Source organism: Zalophus californianus, chromosome 14 (genome assembly GCF_009762305.2).
Source record: "Zalophus californianus isolate mZalCal1 chromosome 14, mZalCal1.pri.v2, whole genome shotgun sequence".
Lineage (NCBI taxonomy): Eukaryota > Metazoa > Chordata > Mammalia > Carnivora > Otariidae > Zalophus > Zalophus californianus.
The window spans coordinates 529,717-557,326 of NC_045608.1; the positions used below are offsets into that span (position 1 = coordinate 529,717).

Genomic DNA, 27,610 nt, shown 5'->3' on the forward strand with positions numbered 1-27,610 from the left:
GAAAGTCGGGAAAAGCCATTGCTTCTATCCTAGTAAGAAGAACAGCTCAGGTGAACCACAAAGCATAGTTAAAAAACAAAAAGGGAACAGATCTAAATGTAAAACATAAGATGTAAAGCATTTAGGAGAAAGACAGGATAGGGGTGCGTGGGTGGTGCAGTGTGTTGAGTGTCCGACTCTTGGTTTTGGCTCAGGTCGTGATCTCATGGTTGTGGGATCGAGCCCCTGTGTCGGGCTCTGCGCTCAGCAGGGAATCTGCCGGAGATTCTCTCTCTCCCTCTGCCCCCCGCCCCAGTAAATAAATAAATCTTTAAAAAAAAAAGGATATTTTCTTGACCTTGTATTCAACAGAGTTCTTAGATGTGACCGCATGTCACTCATAAGAGAAAAAGTAGATAAACCACTAAAATAACTTCTGTTCTATGACAGATACTGTTTTAATGATTTTATTTATTTTTATTTTTTATTGTTATGTTAATCACCATACATCATTAGTTTTTGATGTAGTTCCATGATTCATTGTTTGTGCATAACACCCAGTGCTCCACGCAGAACGTGCCCTCTTTAATACCCATCACCAGGCTAACCCATCCCCCCACCCCCTCCCCTCTAGAACCCTCAGTTTGTTTTTCAGAGTCCATCGTCTCTCATGGTTCGTCTCCCCCCTCCGATATCCCCCCCTTCATTTTTCCCTTCCTGCTTTTTTTTTAATATATAATGTATTATTTGTTTCAGAGGTACAGATCTGTGATTCAACAGTCTTGCACAATTCACAGCGCTCACCATAGCACATACCCTCCCCAATGTCTATCACCCAGCCACCCCATCCCTCCCACCCCCCACCACTCCAGCAACCCTCAGTTTGTTTTCCTGAGATTAAGAATTCCTCATATCAGTGAGGTCATATGATACATGTTTTCTCTGATTGACTTATTTCACTCAGCAAAACATCCTCCAGTTCCATCCACGTCGTTGCAAATGGCAAGATCTCATTCCTTTTGATGGCTGCATAATATTCCATTGTGTATATATACCACCTCTTCTTTATCCATTCATCTGTCGATGGACATCTTGGCTCTTTCCAGTTTGGCTATTGTGGACTAATGATTTTATTTTTTATTTTTACATAACCTCTACACCCAATGTGGAGCTCGAACTCATGACGTCAAGGTCAAGCATCACATGCTCTACCCACCAAGGCAGCCAGGCACCCCTAGGGTAGACGCTGTTAAGAGAATGAAAATGTCTAACAAAGGACTTGTATCCAGGATATATAAAAAACTCTTGGAACTTAACGGTTTACTGAACAACCCAGGCAGAAAGTAGATGAAAGACTTGCACAGACAGTTCACCGAGGAGATCCAGAGATGGCAGAGAATCGCGTGACAACGTGTTGGCCGTCTCCAGATGTCAGGGCAGATGGTGGAATGGCTGGGACAGTCCTGCCCCCAACGCTTACGCCAGATTCACCAGATTCACACCCACATCCCTGACCCAAGTCATTTCCACGCCTGTGTTTCTGGCAGCTAAACATAGTTCCTGAATTGTATCATCCAAAAGACAAGTTCCCTTTTAAGATTTGGAAGAGATTTCTCTGTCTTTATTTTTATTATTATTTTTTAAATACAAGGAAATACCATTTATTTTTTTTAACTATTTTATTTAAGAGAGAGAGAACATGAGCAAAGAGAGGGAGAAGCAGACTCCCCACTGAGCAGGGAGCCCCACACGGGGCTCGGTCCCGGGGATCATGACCTGAGCCGAAGGCAGATGCTTAACCGACTGAGCTGCCCAGGCGCCCCAAGATTTCTGCTGCGGCTAAGAATGAGCAGGTAGCTCAGGCCCAAGGGGAAGGCCTGGACCTGAAACAGGGGCCCTTAGGTAAAGCCCGGGCCGCTGAGCAGGTTCCTGGGGAAGCAGGTCTGACACCGATATCCTTCCAGGGACCACGGGCAAGGTCGCCAGGAGCCAACTTGATGCAGGTGCAGCTGGAGGCCCACAGACCGTGAGCCAGGTGCGTGTGCGCAGGCGCCACAGGCCTGGGATGCTCAGACCTAAAGGGGCAGCGGGTGCCGAACCCGGGCCTGGGAGCTGGTGCTCAGAGACGCTTGGCATCGGCGGATCCAAGTTGTATCCCGCACGACGGCGCCTATGGCCCCTGAAGCCCGAGCTGGACAATCTGGACTGCTGCTCAGCAAGGGTCGAGAGGGACGGTCGGGCTGCCCTCCAGAGGGACACCTGGGAGCCTCTTTGGCTGAAGAGGCCCGGGAGCCCATCGGGCAGGCAGTCCCCCCGGGGGGTTCAATGTACCACCTCAGAGACCGTCCCGGGTGGGGTGCCTCCACTCTGAGGCTGGTCAGGTGCTCTGAGGGGGCTGGAGCTCCACGGGACTGGGGTGCCCCCTGGAGCTCAAGGTGGGCTAGCCAGGGGCAGAGGGCACAGTGCAGGCCGCGCAGGGGGAACAGCGGCGGGACCAGGAACAGCGCAGCCGTGGGAAGAGGCCGGGTCACAGGAGGAGACTATTTGGGGTTACTGGAATCGGCCTCGTTCAAAGCCTGTGACACAGAGGCACATATGCCCCCTGAAGGCCCATCTAGAGACAAGTGCACTACCTTTCCAGCGATGGGTGGAGGCCGGAGGGCCGATGAATCCTCCCGCAAAAGACCCCGGGGAGCCTTGAAGCCTCGGGAAGCCGGGGACGCATGGGGTCGACAGGCCGGATGGAGACCGACGGCGGCCGCATGCAAGCCGCCAGCTCAGAAAGAGTCTCGGGGTTGGGATACCTCCGCCCGGAAGGCTCTCCGGTGGTTCCGGTGCGGGCCGAGATCCACGGGTAGAGAGACACCCGGCTTCCGCCGCACAGGTGAGGGGCGCCTAGCGCGCATGCGTGAGCCGCGCAGGGGCGGGCAGCCAGGGGCCCAGAAGAGCGCGAGCGGGCAGAGCGGCGGGGGAGGGGGCGGGCCCCCGGGGCTCCAATCCTCTGCCTCATTCCCAGCCCTAGGCTACTCACCTGGGCCTACTTCGCCCCCAGAGGTGAAGCTGGAGGAGCGGGGTCTGCCTTGGTCGCAGGGGCCCGGGAGGCTGGCGGGGTGTTTTTCCAGCAACAGACACCTGGGAGCCTCGATGCCTGGTCAGCCCGGGACCCCGTCGGGCAGGCAGCCGGTTGCAGGGGGACTGCCTGTACCGTTGCAAGCTGCCCCCTGACAAGGGGTGTGGGGGTGCCCGTTTTATTCGGGAGGCTGCTGGGGTGATCCCGGCTGTCCCGAATCTCCACCGGTTTCCAGGGCCTCGGGCTGGCTGACAGGTGCGTCTGGCGCTTTTAGGAGCCGCCCGTGTCAGGGGGAGCCCGGGGCGCGGCTGGTGTGGGGTGTGGCAGCGACCCCAGGCTGGGCTGGGCGGCCCACATGCTCGACCTACTTGCAAGCCTGCACCTGCGCACGTGGGCGTGTGTTTCCCTTTCAGCCGGAGCTGGGGGAGCCGGGCCTGTGTTGCCAGGGGGCCTGAGTCCCCTGACTGCGCTGTCCTTCTGTGAGAGACCCCTGAGGGCCCTGAGTTCAGGAGAAGGCGGGGGCTTCATCAGGCAGCCAGTCCGACGGGGGACGGAGCTGGGCCCCTGGAAAGGTGCCTCTAAGAAAGATTGGGGGGGGGGTGGCTCCCTCCAGCCTGGAGGCTGTGCATGTGGTTCCAGACCGTCGGGAGCTGGGCAGGCTCAGATGACCCCAGCCACCCTCTGCGGGCTGACGCGGTGCTTACTGAGCATGCTCCAGCCGCACAGGTGCGTGGAGCCAAGGATCTGCTCCCCGGCCAGGGTCTGGAGGGCGGCTTGCTTCACGGCAGTAGCCTGGTGGGATACATGGCATCTGCCTGTTTCCAAGTGCGAATCCACACAAATGCCTGTGTTTCCCCTGAAGGCAGAGCGGAGGGATCTGGGAGCCTTGCAAGACCTGACTGCGGCGTGCTGACCGTGGTACCCTCAATGAGCGGCACCTGGGAGCCTGGTTTGCTGCAGAAACCCGGGCCTTCCAAACAGTGAGTGCACCTGGGGGACTGGACTCGCCCCCATTTCCGGGGCTGCCTCCAAAGGAATTTCAGGGGTGGGCTCCCTCCATGGTGGACACAACGCAGAGGTGGCCGGAGATGGGTCCTGGCTCCCAGGGCAGTGACAGGGTGAGTACGGTGCAGGTGTGAGCCTCCCAGGTCAGGGGAGCCCGGGCCGGGAACAGGGGAGGTCGGGCGAGGTCGGGACACAGGAGCAGACCTGTGTGCACCTGCACCTGCCTAAGTCCAAGCCCAAACCTGCACAAACACACTTGTGTCCCCCTGAGGTCTGTGGGGTTTTGGGGGCCAGCAATGCTCAGACTGATTGTCGTCCCTGTGTTTTGTTGTTGCTGTTGTTTGCTTGATACATTTTTTAAAGATTTAATTCCAGTGTCATTAACATGCGATTTTTTAAAAGATTTTATTTATTTATTTGAGAGAGAGAGAGAATAAGAGATAGCACGAGAGGGAAGAGGGTCAGAGGGAGAAGCAGACTCCCCGCTGAGCAGGGAGCCCGATGTGGGACTCGATCCCAGGACTCCAGGATCATGACCTAAGCCGAAGGCAGTCGCTTAACCAACTGAGCCACCCAGGCACCCAACATGCGATGTTGTCTTAGTTTCGGGCGTGCAGTGTAGGGATTCAGCACTTCCACACATCACTCTGTGCTCCTCACGGTAAGTGTACACCTAGTCCCCTGGACCTGGTTCACTCCTCCCCACCCTCCTCCCCTCTGCTAAACACCAGTGCTCTGTAGTTAAGAGTGTGTTTTTGGATTGTTTCTTGTTTTGTTCTACATTTCCACATATGAGTGAGATCCTATGGTATTTGTCTTTCTCTGACTTAACTTCACTTATCATAATACCCTCTAGGTCCATCCATGTTGTTGCAAATGGCAAGATTCATTCCTTTCTATGGCTGAGTAATAGTCCATTGTGTGTACACACCACATCTTTATCCTTTGATCGGTCCATGGGCACTTGGGCTGCTTCTATAATTAAGCTATTGTAGATAATGCTGCTATAACAGGGGTGCATGTATCCCTTTGAATTAGTTTGTATCCTTTGGGTAAATGCCTAGTAGTGCAATTGCTAGATGGTAGGGTAATTCTATTTTTAACTTTTTGAGGAACCTCCATACTGTTCTCCAGAGTGGCTGCACTAGTTTGCATTCCCACCAACAGTGTAGGAGGGTTTCCCTCTTTCTGCATCCTCGACAACATCTGTCATTTCCTGACTTGTTACTTTTAGAGATTCTAACTGGTGTGAGGTGGTATCTCATTATGGTTTTGATTTGCATTTCCCTGATGATGAGTGATGTTGAGCATCTTCTCATGTGTCTGTTGTCCATCTGGATGTCTTCTCTGGAAAAGAGTCCATTCATGTCTTCTGCCCATTTTTAGATTATTTATTTTTTGGGTGTTGAGTTGGATCAGTTCTTTATATATTTGGGATACTAACCCTTTATCAGATATGTCACTTGCAAATATCTTCTCTTACTCGGTAGGTTGCCTTTTAGTTTTGTTGACTGTTTTCTTCACTGTGCAGAAGCTTTTTATTTTCATGGGGTCCCAATAGTTCATTTTTGCTTTTGTTTCCCTTGCATCAGGGTGTGCCTAGAAAGAAGTTGCTGTGGCCAATGTGAGAGAAATTTCTGTGTTCTCCTCTAGGATTTTGATGAATTCTTGTCTCACATTTAGGTCTTTCATCCATTCTGAGTCTATTTTTTCTGTGTGGAATAAGAAAATGGTCCAGTGTCATTCTTCTGCATGTGGCTGTCCAATTTTCCCAACACTATTTGTTGAAGAGACTTTTTTTTCCGCATTGGATATTCCTGCCTCCTTTGTTGAAGATTAGTTGACCATAGAGTTGAGGGTCCATTTCTGGGTTCTCTATTCTGTTCCATTGATCTGTATCTGTTTTTGTGCCAGTAACATACTGTCTTGATGATCACAGCTTTGTAATAGAGCTTGAGGTCCAGCATTGTGATGTTACCAGCTTTGGTTTCTTTTACAATATTCTTTTGCCTATTCAAGGTCTTTTGTGGTTCCATACAGATTTTAGGATTGTTTGTTTTAGCTCTGTGAAAACTGTTGTTGGTAGTTTGATAGGGATTGCATTATATATGTAGATGGTCTTGGGTAAAAGAGACATTTTAACAATATTTGTTCATCCAGCTCATGAACATGGAACGTCTTGAATTTCTTTCATCAGTGTTTTATGGTTTTCAGAGTACAGGTCTTTTACCTCTTTGGTTAAATTTATTCCTAGATGTTTTACTGGTTTTTTTGTGCAATTGTAAATGCTACTGTTAAAATCATTTTCTGGTGCTTCGTTATTGGTTATAGGAAAGCAACAGGTTTCTGTGTATTTATTTTGTATCCTGCAACTTCACTGAACTCAGGTATCAGTTCTAGTCATGTTTTGGGGAATCTAAGGTGTCCCCTTTCTGTCAAAGTCTGGACATATCGTCCATGGAACAATGGTTAATGATCTAATCAGTGACTTATGGTCTGCAGCTCCTTGGGAGCGTCCCAGATGTACTGTGAAACAGGCCACTGCTCTGAGGACAGAGACCAAAGAAAGGGACAGGCCACTGCAGATCGGTAGGTGGCAGTTTGAGAAGCAAGGGAACTCACATCCGTGGCTTGTCTTGGGCAGCAGCAAGAGGAGTAGATCTCCACACCCACCTGCCACCTCTTAGAGGTTTATGTGGAGGCCGTAACTGGGCTCAGTCACGTAGAGCATCCAGATGGTCTCGACACCACATCACTGTCTCAAGACCTCATCCCTGGAGCAGCGTCTGGGAGCGGGGAAGGCAAGGGAAACCCACATTCCAAGGGCAGGGGAGGGTGGGGAGCCTCTGATTGCCTGGGTCCAGGTCACGGCAAGTGGTGGTCATGGCCTCTCATCCACCTTCTCCAGCAACCCACCCCTCGTGCCCGGCTCTTACAACCTCCCGTGAACCTCTGTTCTGCGTGTGCCCTGAGGGGTCAGGAAGGGGTTTCACTAGCCCGGGGATGCCTCCTGTGGCAGTTGTCCCGCTGTGCTGGAGGCAGAGGCCACAGCAGTGACACAGGTGTGTACAAGAGAAAGCACAGGTGAAGACAACAGTTCCCCAGATGAGCAGCAACTTTTTCCACCAAGAGGCCCCTGATCCCAACCACTGAGTTATGAAATCCCCAAGGCTGGGGGTCGGATCACTCAGGGCGCCCCCCGCGTCCTCCTGAGACCCGAGAAACATGATACAGTAGCAGGCTCGTCAGGTACGGACACAGAATTCTGGCTGGATGACGGCACAGGTGCCTCCTTGTGCCGCAGCAGGTGTCCAAGGCCATCGTGTTCTGGGGCACAGCTGGTCTCATTGAAGACACTGGGTGTCCAGTAGGGACAGACTTTTTGGCCATCCCTCAAGGCTCACTGAGTGAATCCAGTCAGGGCTGCAAGGTCTGCGAACCGATGGAGCGAACAGAGAGCAGCCAGACAACCGTGCCGACAAAGTCAGAGTGTGTCCATCTGGCCTTCAGGAGAGGGAGCTTGTCAACAGTTGTTCCCACAGGACAGGTTCTCCCCTGGCCCAGGGGAACCCCAGGGTACCGCAGCCCAACCACCCAGGTGGGAGCCACGACCAAAGGTTCGTGCCACAAAGCCATGGAGGCCCACTGGGGTCGCCCACTGGATACCCGAGTGGTGGGACCAGTCCCTGCCAACCAGTGACTCTCCCTTCATGTGACAGGGTGGATGCAGTCCAGGGGTGTCCATCCCACCTTTCTGGTACAACTGGGTTGGTTTTGTTTAGAGTGACTTTTCTGTTCCCAACATAGGGGTGACTGGGTGTGCAAATGTCCTTAACCCAGAGTAAGCCCCATAAATCCATTCCAATTCTGAGCACAGCCAGCCAAGGCTCTGATGGAGGACTTTCTAGAACCTTCCAGTGAGCTATTCGATGGGATGCCTCTATACTGTGTTTGACAGAAAAACACATACCCATGCCGGTGTTATGGACACGCTATTGGTAATACCAGACGAACAGAGTGCTAGTCCTCGCTTGTTCTGAATGCCTTCCAACTTCTCCCCTGGAGGGGCGATACCCCCCATTATCATCCTGACCATCTGGAGAGGGCAGCCCACATACCCAACAGTGGGACAGATTTCCTTGCCGGGCCTAGGATGGGGCCACAGTAGGAAGGTCCATCCTGCAGGTGCCCGTCCTGACTCTGGACGCCACAGGGGCAGCAGAGCCTCAGGTCAGAACAGAGAGGAGTAGGAACTTGCCTGGGGAGGTCTTCCCCTTCTACAAGAATGATCCTGAGACCCGCACTTTAGATGTGAGTGTGGCTGCATCTTTAGGAATGTGACCAGGGTGTGCGTACCGACCATGTTGGCCCCAGGAGGCAGCCCTGGCTGAGTGGACTGTGCTGACTCGTTCCTGTTTTCATCCAGATGGTCCATTGTTGGCTGAGTGGTGACTACAGTCCGGGTGGTGGACTGCATTGATCAGACCCCTTTTTCGGGCATCAGACAGTATTTCCCCGCTCCCTCTGCACAGGCTATAGTGATGTCCCAGGGAGAGGGGCCAGGATATCTGGAGCATCTACACAGTCCGCGGGGCCCAGTAGTGCCCACGGTAGGCTGGTGAACAGGGTGCCCCTCTGCTGCAAATGAGCGTGACCCCTCGTCACAGTGGGGTTTCAGCCACAGCAGGGGGTGGATCGAGGGGACATACCCTCACCCCTCTCGTGGACGGGCAGGGAAGTTCTTGCACAGCGTGCTGTTCCTTAGTGAGAGGCTCTACTTGGAGGAGCGCTGTCTGCCCTGCTCGGAGCTGGTGGTCTGTGGGAGGGTGTCGGCTTTCTGCTCCTTCCAGATCTGAGACCAAAGTCCACGGGGACTCTCTGTTTTTCTCGTTTCTGCCGCATGGCCAGCTCATGTCATCTGGAGTCTCAGACACGTCTAATTCAGATGTAACACTGTGTGGGAGACGCCCAAGGCAATAACCTGCTTCACTAGTAGTTTTGCTTCTGAAAGGTGCTTGCTGCCTGATCCGCAGTCCCGCAGGTACCCTTTCTCTCCCAGGTGATCTGAGGGAGCAAGCACTGTGCCAGTGAGGGACAAAAGTCCTCCAAAGTCCCCAAATCCCTATGAAGTCCGTGTCCTGTCCACATTCTTAATGGTTGGCTGGCCTTGCACATCCTCTGTCACACCTTTTAGGACAACAAAGACTTACTCGACCAGACAGCTCCCAAAATCTATGGCCGTGTAGGCTTTGAACTTTCTGTGCCCACTGCCCATCCTCTGCCCTGCAGATGCCCCGGGAGGCTTACAGGCTGTCGTGCGGCAGAGACAGAGTTCCACGTGTTAATGTTATATCGTCAGGATAATGGGCAGGTGGGCAGGAAAGAGGGGCAGGTCTCGGGCTGACATGTGGTATGACTGGGCAGTAAGCTGTGGAAGCCCTCGAAAGGTCCATGGGTGCCCCTTCCAAGTAAAGCAAAATTGACCGTGTGACTGTGTAGCCAGTGGTACGCCAAAAAAGCATTGCTGAGTGCAGCTGAGCACGGTACGTGGCTAGGACCAAGGGCAAGGTATCCAAGATGGCGGCACTGTAGGGCAGAGCCTCATGGGTGGGGGGCAATACCTTGTCCGCCATCATCTGCCATGAGCCAACTGGCTCTTTAGTGGCCACACCAGGCTACTGAAACTACTGTGGGCAGGGCATTCGGTAGCCCCTCGACGCAGTCCTAGGACGGCTTCCCCAATCTCCCCGGGACCCCCAGGCAACTTCTGTTGTGGGACGGTTTCCACGCTTATCTGTTCCCGGTTCCCGTGTCCCTTCTGTCTACGGCTTTGATCACTGTAACCTGGAGGTGGAATCCACACACAGATTTGCAGAGTTTGGCCCTGGAGGAGATCGATGCTCATATGTTCTCTGGTCCTAGAGAAAAACGCCGTGTTCTCAGGGTTGGTGGGGAAGGCCACACGGCAGCTTCAGAGGGCCTTCCTGACAATAACTGCTTGCCCTCTGTAGCCATCAGTGGCCCTGAGGGGTCAGGAAACTCATGAGGGCCACCGTTCAGCCTCAGTGCCCACCGGTGCGGACCCCACTGTTGATTTCTGGAGGACCGGTGAACAGTGAGCTCACCTCTGGTGGTCCCCCGTGGCCCTCACCTGGAGGCAGTCTTGGGCTGCATCCTGTACCCAGGGAAGGGAGGCACCCACCCTGCATAGCACTGCACCTCTGAGGCCTTTCTGGAGGAGGCGAGGCATCAGGGAAGCGGGGGCAAATCTGAACTGTACAGTTTTTGAGGGTTTCCACAGGCTGACCAGCCCTGTTGAGTGTCAGTCTGTCCATCCTGGAGGGAAAGGGTCCCAGCAGCGATGTGGTCAAGCCTCACTTACTACCGGGTTATTTCTTCCAGATGCTTTACAACCAACTGGGATAGACTTTTGCCTTTTTGAGCCTCTTTTCATGTCCGGTCTTCCCATGGCGTGTACCCATTCCTGGGATTTGTCCGATCCTCCAGATCAGCAATGCCTTGCACAACGTGGTAAACGTCCTCTCTGCAGCTGGCTCGGCGTGGATATCAGCAGCCCACGGCAGGTCCCGTGGGTGGACTGGACGGCGTCGGCTCTCATTCCTGCAGCGAGTGCGGCTCTCAGGACCTTCAGACACAGGAATGGAGGACGTCTGCCTCATTCCCCACTCCCTCAGAATTTGCTAAACCTCCTCCGTAGATTTTCAGCATCCCGGCTGCCCACGGAGGTCCTCCTGCAGGACGGGGTGATCCGATCCAGAAGGGACTGAGTCCCTTGGCCCCCAGCGCCACGCAGGAGCAGCCGGAGGGCAGGGTGTGTGGTGCTGTTGCTCCTTCTCTGGGCCTCCTGTCCACTCGGAGAAACGCCACCGCCGCCGCCCCCCCCGTGTCCCATAGCTGCACATGCAGCACCTGGGTATTCCTGGCCTTTTGCTGGAACGTGGCAGCTGTCGTAACGAGCTGGATGGCAGTGTGTTCTGTCCTCACGAACGCCCTCCAGCGCCATGCTGCCCACCGGCTGGGGGTGCGGTTTTGTGGCTTCTGGTTCCTTTGTGTTCCGCGCCGGGCAGTGTGGGGCTGTGTTACAAGCTCTAATCCTATTATTTTCTTTACTTTGATGTAATACACTTTTTACTTCAGTCGCCCGCAGGTGTTATTAGCGGCAGGTGCTGTGGTTTCCCCAGTAGTGTGTGTATGGGTCATTATCACTATACTTTCGATTAACACGTTTCCTTTTCATTTAGATTCTGGGGTGCTTTCTGCTAATTCTTATCTCTGTGGGTACCTGCGGTAATCATTCAGTGGAAGTTTGCCCACCCTTTCTGTATATGTGGTTTAGAGGTCTTACCGCCTCCCAGGTCAGGTTAGCCCAAGCTTTAATATCTAGATGGTTGGTAAGCAACCCAGAATTTGCTGGAGCGAGCCTCCATGCCTTTCAGTTCAAGCAGAGGCAGTTGGATTGTAGGGTAAGGGGGAGATGCACATTCTGGCTTGTTCCTTAGCCCATTCTTGTGTTTGCTTCCCTGTGACTTGGGTGCCCATCTGATTCGATGATAGTTGGGGTACCGTAGCAAACAACCCAGATTTCCAGTGCTCAGATGGCCGATGGTGTAAAATCATTTTCTGGCATGGTCAGGGGAAGCCTGTTCCTGACCATGTGTCTACAGTGGTCCATGCATATAGTCTGTACTCTCACATAGACAGGGGTCTCTTATGCCCCATGTGTGTAACTTGGGAGAGCCTGTCAGCTTTGACCTTGTCTGGAGTGTTCATTAGTGACCTCTGAGCTTTGGCTCTGCCCGTTCTCTCATGCGTTTATGAGACTGGAGGTGTCTGGTGGGGATACACATGTCCCTCTTCTCTCACAGCATGTTCTCCTGTGCATCCCATGTGACCTGTGGCTGAGGCGCCCATGCGTGCTCCCAGTCGTCCTTCCGACGTGCAGGGACGTGTGTAATGAAGGTGGGGATGACAGCCCATGCTCTGTTCTGCCGTACGTCCTCACCCCACGTTTTATTTCCCATTGTGCGGTCATTTCCCTGCCGCGTTCCGTACCAAAGAGCTGTGTCCCAGCTCTTGCCCGTGAGTCTGAGAACAGACGTACCGATTCTGGTTTCCCTTAGCAGACTCTTCCATCGCCAATTTCATGGCTCTTTGTTCACATTGTGCTGATTCTCCTGTTCCTGAGGCTGCCAGGGTTAGACCATCATCGGCTCTCAGGGCAGCAGCTTGGCACGTACTCTGGTTGGTGCCACGGAGGCGAATCTGTTTGGAAAGGATGCGTTGTGTTCCGTGCACCAGAGTGGTCCCCAGTACGGACTGCTCGAGCGTGGACACGCGCCCTGCCGGCAAGTTCCCTCAGGTCCGCCATTGGCACAGCTGGGATCTCCTCCGCTAATGCCGAGGGCCGACCCCCCATCTCTGTGTCCTGCTCAGAAACGTACGGTTTCCCTGGTGGGACTTCTGGTCGAGGTCGTTCCCCTCCGTCAGGGCTCTGCTCTGCCTGCTCCAGAATAGGCCCCTGGAGCTGCCGGACCAGGTTTGTTTTCTCTTAGTGGCCCTGCTGTCTGTAGGCCTCAGAGAGCCCAGCTGAGCCTTTCAGGCAGTTGGCATCTGTTCTCAGAACACGGGAACGTCTCAGTCCAAAACCCGCTCTGGTGAAACTTGGGGCCCTGCAGTGTTTTTAGTCCCCGGTGACCATGTCGGTGACCCTGTCGCAAACCCTTGTGAGTGAAGACACTCTCGTGTGTGTTCAGCGTCCTCATCAGCTGCCGCCAACGTATCACAGGTTCTGACGGCGCTTTCCCAGTAGGTCAAGCCTGCACCTGGAGTCGCTGTTCTCCTACGGTCCCTGCTCTTCCTAGTTATTTCACAAGTGTGTTTTAATATGATCCCCACATGTGGTTCGGACTGTGTCCTCTGTCCCATCTGTTTCTGACGTTCTTCCTCTGTGGTAGGGTCGGTATGCAAGCTATGATGTCTGCGAGGCTGTGTGGTAGTTTTCTGCCTTCAGAAGACCACGTCAGGCCTAGAAATGTTACTGTAGTGTGAGATGTGTGGCCCTTACCTGGGTCGATTGTCCATCCCCTGAATGTAAGGAGTTCCATGAACTCTATGGGGATGTTAGTCTATTCTCCAAGTTGTCACCAGAAATAAGGGTGTCGGCATTGTAGGAAATGCGAGTGTGTGTGTGCACGCATGTGTGTATGTGTATGTAGTGTGTCTATGAAATGCCTGGATGTCTTGGGCTAGAAGGTTGCGGGCTCTTTCTGGGCTGCTAAGGTAGCTCTGTGGTTACCTGGTGAACTGATAATGTCTGCCTTCCCGTGTGAATGTGGTCATGGGTTGGCTCTCTGCATCCATGGGAAGAGCAAAGAACAGGTCAGATAAGTTGACCAGTGTGTACTGAGTCTCAGATTCACTGATGATATGGCTTACGATAGTGTTTCTATCTGAAAGTATTCCCCCAATTTTCTGCAATGTTAGTTTAAATACCTATAACCTATTATAAATCTATAGGACTTGTGGCACTTTTAACCCACCAGATTGGTCTATTATGTGAAATAGTATGACAATTTGTTCCTTTAGGAGTTTTTTAACTTTTTCCCTAATTTGAATATGTCCTATTTCATCCATTCCAAGAATGTTTTCCCAATGGGGACATTTAAGGTACTTACCCTTTTTTTAAATTATTTTTTTAAAGATTTTATTTATTTATTTGAGAGAGAGAGCAAAGCCAAGGAGGGGCAGAGAAGCAGACTCTCTGCTGAGCAGGGAGCCCGATGCGGGACTCGATCCCAGGACCCTGGGATCATGACCTGGGCTGAAGGCAGACGCTTAACCAACTGAGCCACCCAGGCGCCCATTACTTCCATTAATGGCTGGTCTCTCACCAACTGTTAGGAATCTAGTTACCCATGTCCCTGGGCTTAATTTTCCTCATAATCCTTTAAATAGCTGCCATATCAGAAAGATATTTGGGGTGAGCTTCCTCTGCCCTGGAGGCTACGCAGGTTGTTGGGGACTGGCCAGAGCACTCCAGTCCTGGAGGCCCCAGATGCTCAAGGGGAATTGATGGGCTGTGTACTCTGGGTGTGAGGTGTGCAGGTCAAGGAAGCCAGGGACCTAGGACCTACAGGTGTCTGAGAGTCCAGGTGCCAGGGGTGAGGTCTTGGGGGTCCACATATCTGCCTAAATTTGTCCCCTCCTACACAGATGTACTTATTCCTCCTGAACATAAAGCTAGATAAACCTACGCTGTCTTTCCAGGGTAAATTTCATTAAGTGACACCTGGGAACCTTGACTACTGGTTCAGGGGAGGAAAACATTTTTTCTGTATTTCAAGATTCTTCTAGCTGGTTTAACTTGCCTTTTTTTAAAGATTTTATTTATTTGTCAGAGAGCACGTCCAAGCACAAGCAGGGGGAGTGGCAGGCAGTGGGAGAAACAGGCTCCTTACAGAGCAAGGAGCCCAGTGTGGGAATTTGTCCCAGGACCCTGAGATCATGACCTGAGCAGAAGGCAGACAAAAACAACTAGAGAGCCACTTAGCCTTCCCAACTTGACATGATTAACAGGAGGAAAAAAAAAAGTTTTATTGCATGTGCATGGAGGCCTAATGATGAAATCGAGACACAGAGAATGACCAAGGCAGGCAGATTTTGTATATTTTGGATAAAGAAGCATAACTCTGTGAGAAATTTGCAGGACAATTAAGAGGCATTTCTATGGAAAGAAAAAGAAGTGGTTAATGAGTGGAGCAAATAATACATCAGTTTCTGAGTTCTGAGGGTGGCAGTCGAGAGGATTTCTAGATGTCGGGGTCAAAGCATCTTTAGATGGAGTGAAGGCAGGCAATGGCAATTGGAGAGCTTTCCCTAGTTTGCAGCCGGAATGTCTCTGGTGATCCCTGTGAGTGGCCCACACAGCAACAGGCTCGGAGATTGTCTGCATATGAGCTAATATAGTGGTTTCTCTGAAGTATACATCCAGTCGTTCATATTCAGTTGGCAAGGCTTCAGGAAAAGGGGCAGTTTCAGTGTTCAGTGATTTCAAGTCAAAGAGATGGAAGAAAATTGGAAATGTTAGTTTGGAGAGTTGTAGTCTGATATTGGAGGAATCTGGAAGAATTCAGGATCCAGAGTAGTTTACAGATAGAAATCAAAACCTCAAAACAATGAACAGAACTAGAATCTAATACCCAAAAGTACGTATTGTAGTTACAGTGGAATCATAATGTTTCTCTCAACAATTACTCCCATTTCTAGCAAAAGTAACCACAGTAAAACTAATTTGTTTGCTAATTAGATCAAGTTTCAGTAAACTTGGCTTCATTATTCACATCAGTGCAGTAAGAATAGCAATTGACAATATAGAATCTTTTAAATCTGTTTTGCTGGAACTTTTCATAAGGAATCACAGGTTGAGGTTGTTGAAAATTTTATTTTTGAAGTATAGTTGATACACAATATTACTTTAGTTTCTAGATCACTAGAATATAGTGATTCAACAAGTCTACACAATATGCAATGCCATGATAAGTGTCATTAACATCTGTCACCATATACTATTATTACAATGTCACTGACTATATTCTCTATGCTGGACCTTTCCTCCCTACGACTCACTTATTTTATAACTGGAACGTTGTACCTCTTAACCCTCTTCCCCTATTTGGCATATAGTCCCACCCCCTTCCTTCTGCATGCGAGACTTTATTCTATTTATGAGTCTGGTTTTGGTTTGGGTTTATTTTCTTTTGTGTTTTAGATACCGTATACAAGTAAATCTGTATGGTTTTGTTTTCCTCTATCCAACTTATTTCACTTAGCATAAAGCCCTGTAGATCTGTCTGTGTTGTTACAATTGGCAAGATTTCTTTCTTTTTTATGGCAGAGTACTATTTCGTTGTGTATATATATTACATCTTTATCCATTCATCTATCATTGGACGTGTAGGTCGCTTTTATATCTTGGCTATTGTAAATAGTGTTGCAATGAGCATAGGGGTTCATATATCTTTTTGAATTAGTGTTTTCTTTTTCTTTGGGTAAATACCCATTGCAGAAATTCCATACGATCCAGTAGTTCTATTTTTAACTTTTTGAGGAACCTCCATACTGTGTTCCTCAGTGGTGGCACCAGCTTGCATTCCCTTTCTCCACATCATCGCCAACACTTGCCATTTCTTGTCTGTCTGACACTAGCCATTCTGAGAGGTAGGAGGTGATATCTCATTATGCTTTTGATTTCAGTTTTCCTGATGATGATGAGTGATGTTGAGTATTTTTTTCATGTGGCTGTTGGCCATTTCTCTGTGTCTTCTTTGGAAAAAGTGTCTACTCAGGGCCTTTACCTTTTTAAAAATTGGATTATTTGGTGAGATTTCTGTGTGTGTGTGTGTGTGTGTGTGTGGTTGTAGGAGTTCTTTGTATATTTGGATACTAACTCTTTATTGATATGTCATCTGCAAATATCTTCTCCCATTCATTTTCATTTTGTTGATGGTCTCCTTCACTAGGCAAACCTTTCCAGTTTGGTGTAGTCTCTATAGTCTATTTTGCTTTTGTTTATTTTACACATGAGAAGGGTGTTGCTAAGGCTGATATGCAAGGTTTTACCTCTTTTTTCTTAGGAGTTTTATGGTTTCAGGGCTCACACTTGGGTCTTTAATCCATTTTGAGTTCGTCTTTGTGGACGGTGTAAGCACGTGGTCCCATTTCAGTCTTTTGCACGGGGCTGTCCATTCTTCCCAGCACCATGTATTGAAGAGACTGTCTTCTCCCCACTGCATATTCTGGCCTCCTTTGGTGTAGATAAATTGACCATAAAAGCATGGGTGTATTTCTGGGCTCTCTGCCCTGCTCCATTGATCTAGCAGCCCCATACTGCTTTCATCACTACAGCTTCATGGTATCTCTTGAAATCTGGGATTGCTTTGTTCTTCCTTCTCAAGATTGCTTTGGCTGTGCAGGGTCTTTGTGATTCCATACACATTTTAGGATTACTTGTTCTAGTTCTGTGAAAAATACTATAGGTATTTTCATAGGGATTGCATTGAACATGGAGACTCCTTTGGGTAGTATGGATATTTTAACAACATTAATTCTTCCATTCCATGAGCTTAGTGTAGCTTTCTATCTGTTAGTGTCGTCTTCAATGTCTTTCATCCATATTTTATAGTTTTCAGAGTACAAGTGTTTCACTTCCCTGGTTAAATTTATTCCTAGGTATTTTATTCCTTTTGATACAATCATAAATGGGATTGTTTTCTTAATTTCTCTTTCTGCTACTCTGATATCAGTGTATAGAAACACAACACATTTCTGTATATTAACTTGGTATCCTATGATTTTACTGACTTCATTTATTGGTTGTAATAGATTCTTGGTGGAGTCTTCAAGGTTTTCTACTTATAATATCATGCTGTTTGCAAATAGTGACAGTTTTACCTCTTCCTTACCAATCTAGATGCCTTTTATCTCTCTCTCTTGTCTGGTTGCCAGGGCTAGGTCTTCCAGTACCACGGTGAACAAAAGTGGCACAAGTGGGCATCTTGTCTTGTCCCTGATCCTAGAGGAAAAGCTCTCAGTTTTTCACCATTGACTTTGATGGGCGCTCAGGGTTGCTGCAATATGGCCTTTATCATTTGAGGTATGTTTCCTCCATTGCCACTTTGTTGAGGGTTTTATTATGAACAGATGTTGTCAAATGTTTTTTCTGCATCTGTTGAGATGAACACATGGTTATCCTTCATTTTGTTAATGTGATGTGTCACCATGATTCCAGCATTGAACCATCCTTTCATCTCTGGAATGAATCCCACTTCACTCTGGTGAATAATCCTTCTAATGTATTGTTGAACTTGGTTTGCAAATAGTTTGTTGAGGGGTATTTTTGCATCTATGTTCATCAGGGATACTGGCCTGTAGTTCTTTTTTGTGGTATCTTTTTCTGGTTTTGGTAAAATGGCAATGCTGGCCTCACAGAATGAATCTGAAAGTTTTCCTTCTTTTTCTGCTTTTGAATTGGTTTGAGAAGAATAGTTCTTAACTCTTGTTTCAAGGTTGGGTAAAACTCACCTGTGAAAAACTCACCATCTGGTCCTGGACTTTCGTTTGTTGGGAGGTTTTTTTGTTTTTTGTTTTTTTGGTTACTGATTCAATTTTGTTACTAGTAATCAGTCTGTTCAGGTTTGCTAATTCTTCCTGATTCAGTTTTGGAAGATTGGATGTTTCTAGCAATTTATCTATTTCTTCTGGATTATCCAGTTTGTTGGTGTGTAATTTTTCATGACATTCTCTCATAATCTTTTGTGTTTCTGTGCTATTATTTCTCTTATTTCTAATTTTATTTGAAAATTTTTTCATAGAGTCTAGCTAAATGTTTATCAATTTTGTTTCTTTTCAAAGAACCAGCTCTTCATTTTTATTTATCTTTTCTGTTTTTTTTAGTCTCTATTTAATTTCTTTTCACTCTGATCTTTACTATTTCCTCTCTTCTGCCAACTTTGGGCCTTGTTTGTTGTTGTTCTTCTAGTTCCTTGAGGCATGAGGTTAGATTATTTGAGATTTTTCTTGTTTCTAGAGGGAGGCTGGTATCACTATACACTGCCCTCTTACAACTTCTGCTGCTTCCCAAAGATTTTACGATGTTGTGTTTGCATTTTCATTTGTCTCCAGGTATTTCAGTTTATTCTTTGATGACACGTTTGTTATTTAGTAGCATGTGTTCAGCCTCCACATGTGTTTTTTCCATTTTTTTCTTGTCACCAATTTCTAGTTTCATGTGGTTTAAAAAGATGCTTGATGAGATTTCAGTCTTCAGTTTGCTGAGACTTGGTCTGTGGCCCAACCTGTGATCAGCTCCAGAGAACGCTCCACATGCACTTGAGATGAATGTGTATTCTGCTGTCTGGGACGGCTTGTTCTGTGTGTATCTGTTACGTCCATCTGGACTCATGTGTTGTCAAGGTCAATGCGTCTTTCTGTCTGGATGATCTGTCCACAGAGGTAAGTGGGGGGTTACAGTCCTCTCCTGCTACCATATCACTGTGGACATCTCCCTTTATGTCTGCTAATATCAGTGAATAACTTGTGTACTTGGGTGTTTCTGTGCCAGGTGCACAGATAACTTAAAAACTGTCCTTTTCTCTTGTTAGATTGATCCCTTTATCACTAGGTAATGCATTTCTAGGTCTCTGGTTACAGTCTATTTTTTCTAATAGAAAGATTGCTACCCTGGATTTCTTTCTTTCTTTCTTTTTTATTTGCTTCGATCTCTTTCTATCCCTTTACTTTCAGTCTGCGTGTGTCTATAGGTCTGAGTGAGTCTTGTAAACAGCACATGGATGGGTCTTGTTTTTTAATCCATTCAGTCACCCTCTGTTTTTTGGAGTATTTATGCCATTTGCATTTAAGGTAATTAGTGATACATATGTGTTTATTGATATGTGCTTATTGCCATCTTGTTAAATTCCCTCTGGTTGGGTTTTTTCCTTTCTTCTTGTTCTCGTCCTTTACAATTGATGACTTTGTTTCGTGTTATGCTTGGACCTTTCAATTCATTTTTTGGTATCAGTTACAGGTTTTTGGTTTGTGGCTACCATGAAGTTCATATATAACATCCTAACTATACAGCAGTCTATATCAAGCTGGTGGTCGCTTAAGTTCAAACATTCTGAAAGCCCTACGTTTTTATTCCCCCTTTCAAGTTATATGTCTATGATGTCATATTTCACATCTTTGATTTTGTGAGTTCTTTATGATTGATTTTACTACTTTTATCTTTTAACCTTCATACTGGCTTTGTAAGTGATTGATTTACTACCTTTAGTGTATGTTTTCTTTTCCTGATAATTTTCCTTTCATAATTTCCTTCTAATTATAGCCTTTCCTTTGCTACTTCAGGAAGTCCTGTTAACATTTCTTGTAACCCTAGTTCAGTGGTGATGAACTCCTTCAGCTTCTGCTTGTCTGGGATATGCTTTCTCTTTTCTTCAGTTCTGACTGATACAGTATACTTGGTTATAGGTTTTTTCCTTCCGCACTTTGAATAGATCACCACTCCCTCTTGCCTGCAAAGTTTCTGCTGAAAAACTGGCTGATCGCCTTTTGGGGTTTCCCTTGTGGGCAACTAGTTGCTTTTCTCCTGCTGCTCTTAAGATTGTCATTATCTTTAATCTTTGACATCTGGATTATTATCTGTCTTGGGTGGACTTCCTAGGGTTCATCTTCTTTGGGGCTCTCTGTGCTTCTTGATCTTGGATCTCTATTTCCCCAGGTTAGGGAAGTTTTTGGCTATTATCTCTTCAAGTAACTTTTCTGCCCCTTTCTCCTCTTCAGGGACCCTTACAATATGAATGTTGGTATATTTGATGTTGTCCCAGACCTTTCTTAACCTATCCTTTTATTTATGCACATCTTCCTTCCTTCCCTCTCTGCTGCTCAGAGTGAGTGCTTTCCATGACCCTGTCTTCCAGATTGTTGATCCGTCCTTCTGTAGCCTCTAATCTGTTGATTCCCTCACATGTACTCTTCACTGAAGTTACCGTATTCAACTCTGATTCTTTCTTATATTTGCTCTCTCTCTGTGGAAGTTCTCACTGAGCTCGTCTAGTTCTCTCAAGTCCAGTGAGCACCTTATGACCTCTACTTTGAAGTCTTTATCGGGTAGATTGCTTATCTGTCTCACATGGTTGTTTTTCTGAAGCTTTGTCTTGTTCTTTCATTGGGAGCATATTCCTGTTTCCTCATTTTGTTTCTGTTTCTGTAAAGTAGGTGGAACAACTGTAGCTCCTTATCTTGAAGGAATGGCCTTATATAGGAACATTCCCTGTGTGGACTGCATGTGCCTGGTGGCTTTGGCAGGCTAGCTGGCTGGGTAGAGGCTGTGGGTCTCAGTGCACTCCAACCCAGGGCCACCCTGCTGGGACCGCTGGAGCTGAAGTGGGAGTGGGCCTGGGGATCCCTGGGTGCTCTGTGCAGAGGGTGCTCTGCTGAAACAGGTAGAGGTAAGGTTGCTACAGCCCAGGAAGTCCCAGTACATTCAGTGCAGGGGGCACCCTAGCAGGACCCCTGGAGCTGAAGTAGCCATGGGCTACATGGGGACCCAAGTGGCTGCACAGGGGCTTTCATGATGGGATGGATGGCATGAGCCAAAGTGGGTGTGGACCCAGATGTCCTGGGGGACTCCACATAGGGGGTTTCCTGGAAAGTTGTGTGGAGCAGACACAGGTACAGGCAGCTCCCAGGGTGCTTTGTGCCCGTGTCACCCTGGAGAGATGGCTGGAGCTGTATTGGGTACTGTCTGGGAGTGTCTGCTGTGTCCTGCACTGGGGTTGCCTTGGTTGACTGGGGTCAGCTAGGGGCCCAGGGTTTGCTAAGGCAGCAGGCTGGCAAGGAAGCCCAGCCCCCCCCCCCCCATCTGCATTAGGAAGGTGAAGGGAGAATGGAAACCATGGTGGGGACCAGCACCTCTGACCCCAGAGAGCATTACAGCAGGTCCCCCACCATTGGGCAGGTGCTCTAGGATCATTCCCTTCTATTCTAGCTGCCCCTTAACACCGTGGCTTGTGTTCTGTGCCCCGGTCGGATGAATCTGCTCCCAGGCCCTCCACCCTATCTGTCCCCACTGATCCCCTGGTAAGGCCCTGGGACCCTGTAAACAGGCATCAGGCTGACATTCCCCAGGGGCTTTACTGGCTCCATAAAGTCCACCTCAGTTCTGAGTCGATGTAGATCATTCTAGTCAAAGCCTTGGTGACGTCATCTGTGTTGCCCACTGTGTCCGTTAAAAGCAGAACCGATTCTCCGTGGACTTCTGCAAATACGTGGCCAAGAAGAATACTCAGGGAGAGCTGCTGACTCTGGAGGCATCAGGCAGGGGCACAAAATGGAAGGTTCCACTCTGTTGACGAAGGTGTAATTTCCGAACTGCCATCAGTCACAAAGAGGAAAGATGTTCTTACATGATGATGAACAAAGTCATAAAAGCTTATTCAGGCCCAGGTAAGGAACTGTGGTCGCTCTTGCTCTTTGTCATGGTTTCCTGAAGCCAGCGGGTTCTCCCTCAGAGTTCTGTGAATCTGCACGCAGGTCAAAGGTCTTCAATTATTGGAGATCCGTATCTCGGAGTCTGGGTCTGTCCTCACCTGAGTCCCCTTGAGGAGGGGGCACTTGTGCAAAAGCTTCAGAATAACACGATAACCACCTGTCAGTGAGAAAAGGAGGCAGATGACATGAAAGGTAAAGTAAAATGTTTACAATTCCTTATAAAAAGCAGACCAGTAATCCTAGAAAAGGAGAAAAACCAAATTTTAATTTTGTGTGAGCTTGCTTTTGATATTAAAACTTGTTTTTAAATTTAAGCCAGTTTGACCACACATTTTTAGATTTTTTATTCACTTATTTGACAGAAAGAGCACGAGCAGGGGGAGTGGCAGGCGGAAGGAGAGGCAGGCTCCCCGCTGAGCAAGGAGCCTGACGGGGCACTCCATCCCACGGTCCTGGGATCGAGCCTCCCAATCAGATTTTGTCCTAAGTTTTTCCCCCTAAAATAACCAGTCTTACATTAGGACAAAATTACTTTTCCTCAACACAAAAAATACATTTTTTACCAAAAGCACATATTCTACTTTTCTTGCATACAGAGATGCTTCCCTTAATATTTTTAGTGTCTTTAACCACCTATATTAAGTAGAATGTTGAACGCTTACGACCTGAATGTCCAGTGGGCACTAAGTAGTGGGCTTGTGAACTGTTAGGCCAGCGTTCTTCCTGTTGGCGAAGTGATGACCACATTTCATAATTCCTACAAACCTGTGTTTCTTCAGAGCACAGTCTTTCCATAGGGCCTGAGAAAGGTTTACTAACAGACCCAAATATATCTTTAGTTTTTCTGTACTAAGGAACCCCACAGTAGTCAACCTAAGAGACCAATACTTTGTGATTTTACCTTATTTGGAGTGACCTAGGTGCACAGCTAGGTCCTCGGGCTCTCCAAGCAGTAGACGCCCAGCAGGAATTCCAGACACGGCTTCTCTGGGGCTGACGCCCGAGCACCAGGGACCAGGGAGCCAGCACAGAGCGCCAGTGTCCTAGGCCAGGGAAAGGGTGACGCCTGAGCACGTGGGGGCAGGGAGAGGCCGGGGGCACAGTGCCCAGAACGTGCTTCTGCATACATCACGTGTCTCGTTGGCATGTTCGACCCCTGGGCGTGATTTACTAGGAGAACCGGGGGGAGGTAGGTAGAGTGGGGCACCGGGCTCCATCTTGGCACAGGCTGGTTTGGTCCCGTCTTCACCAGCCTTCAGAGTCCCTCCATCGCCTGCAGGATGTGCCGTCCAAGGGCACAGCGTTCTGGCTTTCCTGGGAGCCCCACCACTCGGGGGCGCTGCCGATCCGGGATACTGGAGCTGGGGGTTGGAGCGGGGGGCCCGAGTCTAGTCCCTGCTCTGTCTCCTAGGCTTTCGACAGATTTAACTCATCACTTAGCAAAATGTCAATGTTTCAGGTTACCAAAAATATGGAGGGGAATTATTTCTACCTACCTATTCAGGTAATGCGCTCTCAACAGCCACGTGTCCATCAGCCACGAAAACTGCACGAGCTGTCTGTCCAGCAAAGTCCACCATTCTCTCCAGCTGTGGTGGTGGTGTTGAGAAATTCTGGAACCTAGATAACATAAAACTTTTATTTTTCCTGGGTTTACTGAAAGTCCAATGAGTTTAATTCTAAGGCTCATAACTCTGAAGATGGAAAACTTTTAATTAAACCCACAACCTTAAATTTGTCTTACTATCAAATATTTTCCCAGATCATGTGAACTGGAAATTCATTTGGATTTAGTTTCTATTTTATTTTTGAGAATTTTTATGAATACTAAGTGTATGTAAATGCTCAATTTTCTTTAAGCCCATTAAACAGAGCCCTTTTACAAATTAATTTTGGCAATAATACCTTATCTGTCACATACCTCCACATCCACATAGACGAACACGGAGCTCTTGCAGCTTCTGTTTAAAAATAAACGTTGGAATAAATTGAATTAAAAATAACCGTTGGAATAAATGGAAATTACTGGCTGCATGGCTTAAAGCCTTTCAGGGTTTGTGGACGAGATTGTAAGGTTTGTCCCTGGACACAGTCCTAGGAAGGCTGGGGTCTGGGGCGGGGGCAGAGCCCTTCTGCAGGTTTCGATGTTTAAAAAGGTCTCTTTCCCTCCTTTGGTTCTCACTCTCAGGCAGGTGTGGGCTGTGTTCACACTTCAGAGACATGGTAAGATGTATAACTCTAAGGGACAGAGAATGAATGTAAGTTTTACGGTTCTAAGCGTTTGGGTGTAATTGCTTTTCAGATTTTCCTTCCTTCCCGACACGTGATTTTGTTCCAGTGTCCCCTCCCATTTCTTCCTATATCTGCACACCTCTGAGAGGAACAGCTGAGGTGTCAGGATTGGCAAAGGCAGGTGGGCTTTGACTTGCTTCTCGATTTGCATTTCTGGTTTTGTAGGGGTTTGGGAGATGGTGGTGTCTGCACCCCCGAGGAGCTGGGTGACAGCCTGGGTGTCTCGGGCCCGGCCGCCTTCGGGACCTCGCTTGGCTTCTTCACATCAGGACGAACGCCAGCCAAGCCGGAATCAAAACCTTTATACCTTTGTGAAGTCTGTATAAAGCGTGACAAAGTCTTCTGAGTCCACATTCAACCTTGGCTCCGATCAGCCCTGGGATACGGCCTTTAGCCGGTCATTCGTAGGAAGGCCTCGGGGCGACACTGGTCCTCTGCTTCCTCTAGGGGGGACAGTGGGTGTCGACAGGCACTCCTCTTTCTCATTCCTCCCCACAGCTGGAAGATCGGGAAGCGGAGGTAGACGGGCTTTATAAAGGATCTGCTGCTGCGCTGGGGACCGGACTTTGGCGTGGTGGGGCGGGGTGGGCTAGGGTCCATCTGCAGAGGACACTGCACGGGTCTGCCTGAGGCCGGCAGAGCCTGAGGACAGAGCCTGGACCGAGCCAGGAATTGCAAACCTCACTGCCAGCTCCGAGCATATGGACACGGCTGCCCTGTCGGCCGGGGGCCCAGAGATTGGGCCCGAGGGCCCTCTGCAAACCGTGTCAGGGACGGCACGTCCCAAGAGGCAGACGGGGGCCGGATGCTGAGCGCGGGAGCTGAGCTCGGAGGACATCCACTTCTGTCCTAATTCTAATGTCTGTTATGTTGTCCAGGGAGTCCCTGAGGCTAACCCTTGCACTCCTCAGAAAACGGGGAACTCGCTACAGAGAAGTCGCTCTCTCTCAAACAGAGCCAATTGAAAGAGTCCATCATGGGGCCAGTGACCAGTAGGAGCTTATTAATCTGAACAGGGACTCAAAGCAATAAGGTTCTTTAGGGAAAGATGCGGAGGCAGTGTTCCAGGCTCACCATGGACACGGGTGTTGCAGCCCCCACGACCCGAAAGTTTACTCCCCGAAACAGTCTACGAAAGGGCCTTCGTACGCAGGGAGTGAGGACAGGTGCCGAGCGTGGGGTCTCCCGCAAATGTGAGCGGCCTCCAGCCCGAGTCCTGCTCACCCGTGACAGTGGGCAGGTGTCCTGGCAGGGATTCTTCCGGCGCTAACACACGGCAAGGGCTGAGAGGACGGAGCTCCCTCGCGTGCCGGCGCCTCTCGTGCCAGACCCCGCGGGGAGCTGGAGGGTTCCGTGTCGCCGGACCCTGGTCCGTGGGTTCTGTGACGGGCCACCGAGGGTCACCCCGGAAGCGCCCCCTCCCACAGCGGAGGCAGAGAAGATCCTCGCCACTCACGAAGCCAGGCGCTCAGGACCCAAGAACATGAAAGCACACGCCTCGCCCGGTTTCCACGCGGGGCACCCAGAGCACGGTGTGAACGCGCCCGTCGAGGCCGGCTTGAACCGCAGGCTTGCAGGCCCAAGGGCTGTGTTCTCCCTGCGGTGAGTCCTCTTCGTGACAAAGACAAACGGCCACCATCTCTGGGAGGACGTGGGTGAATCTGCCAAGAGAAGCTACCAAATTCACCAGAGTCGCTAAGCGCAAGGAACTGGTTCTGCAAGTATTTCCTCCCGCTGCTCTGAGCTTAGAAAGTGAGGAAAGGGACCCACGCTCTTGCTCCCATGCGGCCCCGAGGCTGACTCGGGAGGGATTCTCGCACTGGCTGCGTCGGGAGTCAGGTTAATCGAAAGTGATCAACATCCCAATGTGGCACATTTAGGGGGCCCTGCCCCCCAATAGGCATTGATGCCGGTGAGAGTCTGGAATTATCTGAATTCCTTGGACCCATGATGGCCCCTTCTGGGTCCCAGCCTCTCGGGACACTGGCCCCATCGCGGGTCGCTGGCTACACAGATCGGCGAGGCCCTCCCTGGTGCCGCCACCCTTGGCAGCCAGGACACCCCAGCCTGTGGAGCTCATGCCAGTTCCCACCAACGGCACCACCTCCAAGGTGGGGGAGACACCCGGAAAAATCTGCCTGACACGGCAGCTTTAAATTGATGACCGTCATTCCCCATGTGGATGGACGTATTTTTGGAGGGTAGCCTCCAGGACCATTTCCTCCAGCTCTGCCTGCACGGGGAATACGCAGATTTGTGGGGTTCGGGCTTGAAATAGGCAGAGGCCTCGTGTGGCCAACAGCCGGTTCCCAGGACCAGGCTCCCACTGTAGCAGGTCCCTGGCCACCCCGAGTGTCCATGCAAGGGTTGGCCAACCACAGGCAACTGGGACATGCATGGCCCCAGGGTGGAGGGAGCACAGCCCCCCAAACCTTTCCGAGGCATTAGCTTTAAACTGGGAAAAGTCAGCCACTCTTTCAAGTGGCTGTTTGATGGGGTCCTGGGCTTAGCGCTCATCAGGCCTCCGGGTGTCTCTTTGTGAAGGGAACCCCAGCAGCCAGACAGGCCCCTTCCTGGCCCCCACAGCCCAGGCTCCTCCCCTTTACCCTCAGCGGGAGACGGGCGCCTGTGGAGAGTAAGGCCTGGGAGACGCAGATGTCTCTTACCCCAAACGCCAGGACCCAAGACCCAGCTTCTCCCGGCCCTTGCCCCGTTCCAGGGCAGGAGATGCAGATAAAACATGAGACAAAATTCAACACCAATTCATGATAAAAACCCAGCAATCTGGGAATAAGGGGAAACTCCCTCAACTTAATAAACAGCAGTTAACATTATACTTAATGGTGAGAAACTCAACATTTTCTCACTAGGATCAGGAACAAGGCAAAGATGTCCCCTCTTGCCATTGCTCTTCAGCAAAATGAGACAGGACATTTTGGAAGAGGGAAAGTGGGCAGGTGATAACTGACTCCATGGAGAGAAAGCCCCAGCTACTACACCTAGACAAGAAAATCCCAAATTCTCAGCAGGTTAATTGGTGGATATCAACAAATGGATTCTAAAGTTTATATGGAGAGCCGGAGATCCAGAATAGCCAGCTAAATTTTTTTAAAGATTTTATTCATTTTTTGAGAGCGAGCGAGCATATGCCAATGAGTGGGGGGGCAGGGAGAGAGAATCTGAAGCAGACTC

The 27,610-nt window shown here is 49.4% G+C and overlaps 1 protein-coding gene and 1 long non-coding RNA gene across 5 annotated transcripts in view; one reads left to right on the forward strand and one right to left on the reverse strand.

Annotated features, from left to right (window-relative positions):
• The first annotated feature begins 1,735 nt into the window (after positions 1-1,735).
• LOC113913198 lies at positions 1,736-27,596 on the forward strand. 2 transcript variants are annotated; one of them, XR_004819608.1, is made up of 4 exons: positions 2,907-3,304; positions 3,912-4,029; positions 21,871-22,081; positions 24,429-27,596. XR_004819608.1 is itself a non-coding variant. In XM_035724032.1 (3 exons), exons 1-3 carry the CDS (start codon positions 2,152-2,154, stop codon positions 21,935-21,937), a joined length of 897 nt encoding a protein of 298 aa, XP_035579925.1. In that variant the 5' UTR covers positions 1,736-2,151; the 3' UTR covers positions 21,938-22,007. The 2 variants fall into 2 exon arrangements, 1 of the variants encoding a protein (XP_035579925.1); XM_035724032.1 differs by lacking the exons at positions 2,907-3,304; positions 24,429-27,596 and adding an exon at positions 1,736-2,863 and having other exon boundaries at positions 21,871-22,007.
• The window catches only part of LOC113913199, a 28,414-nt gene continuing 22,878 nt past the window's right edge, over positions 22,075-27,610 (reverse strand). Inside the window, exons 3-5 of one of the 3 annotated variants that reach the window (XR_004819610.1) lie at positions 24,048-24,087; positions 23,028-23,746; positions 22,075-22,283 (exon numbers count right to left, since the gene is read on the reverse strand). This is a non-coding gene — a long non-coding RNA (uncharacterized LOC113913199). Of the gene's footprint in view, positions 22,284-23,027; positions 24,088-27,610 lie in introns of all 3 variants that reach the window. The other 2 variants (XR_004819611.1, XR_004819609.1) reach the window with 2 other exon arrangements.

Bases quoted from the DNA above. Each gene is read 5' to 3' on its own strand.
- LOC113913198 (XM_035724032.1), top strand. From the start codon at position 2,152: ATGGCCCCTGAAGCCCGAGCTGGACAATCTGGACTGCTGCTCAGCAAG. The intron at 2,864-3,911 runs GTGAGGGGCGCC...TTTCCCCTGAAG, and splicing joins ACCCGGCTTCCGCCGCACAG to GCAGAGCGGAGGGATCTGGG. The intron at 4,030-21,870 runs GTGAGTGCACCT...GTCCGTTAAAAG, and splicing joins AAACCCGGGCCTTCCAAACA to CAGAACCGATTCTCCGTGGA.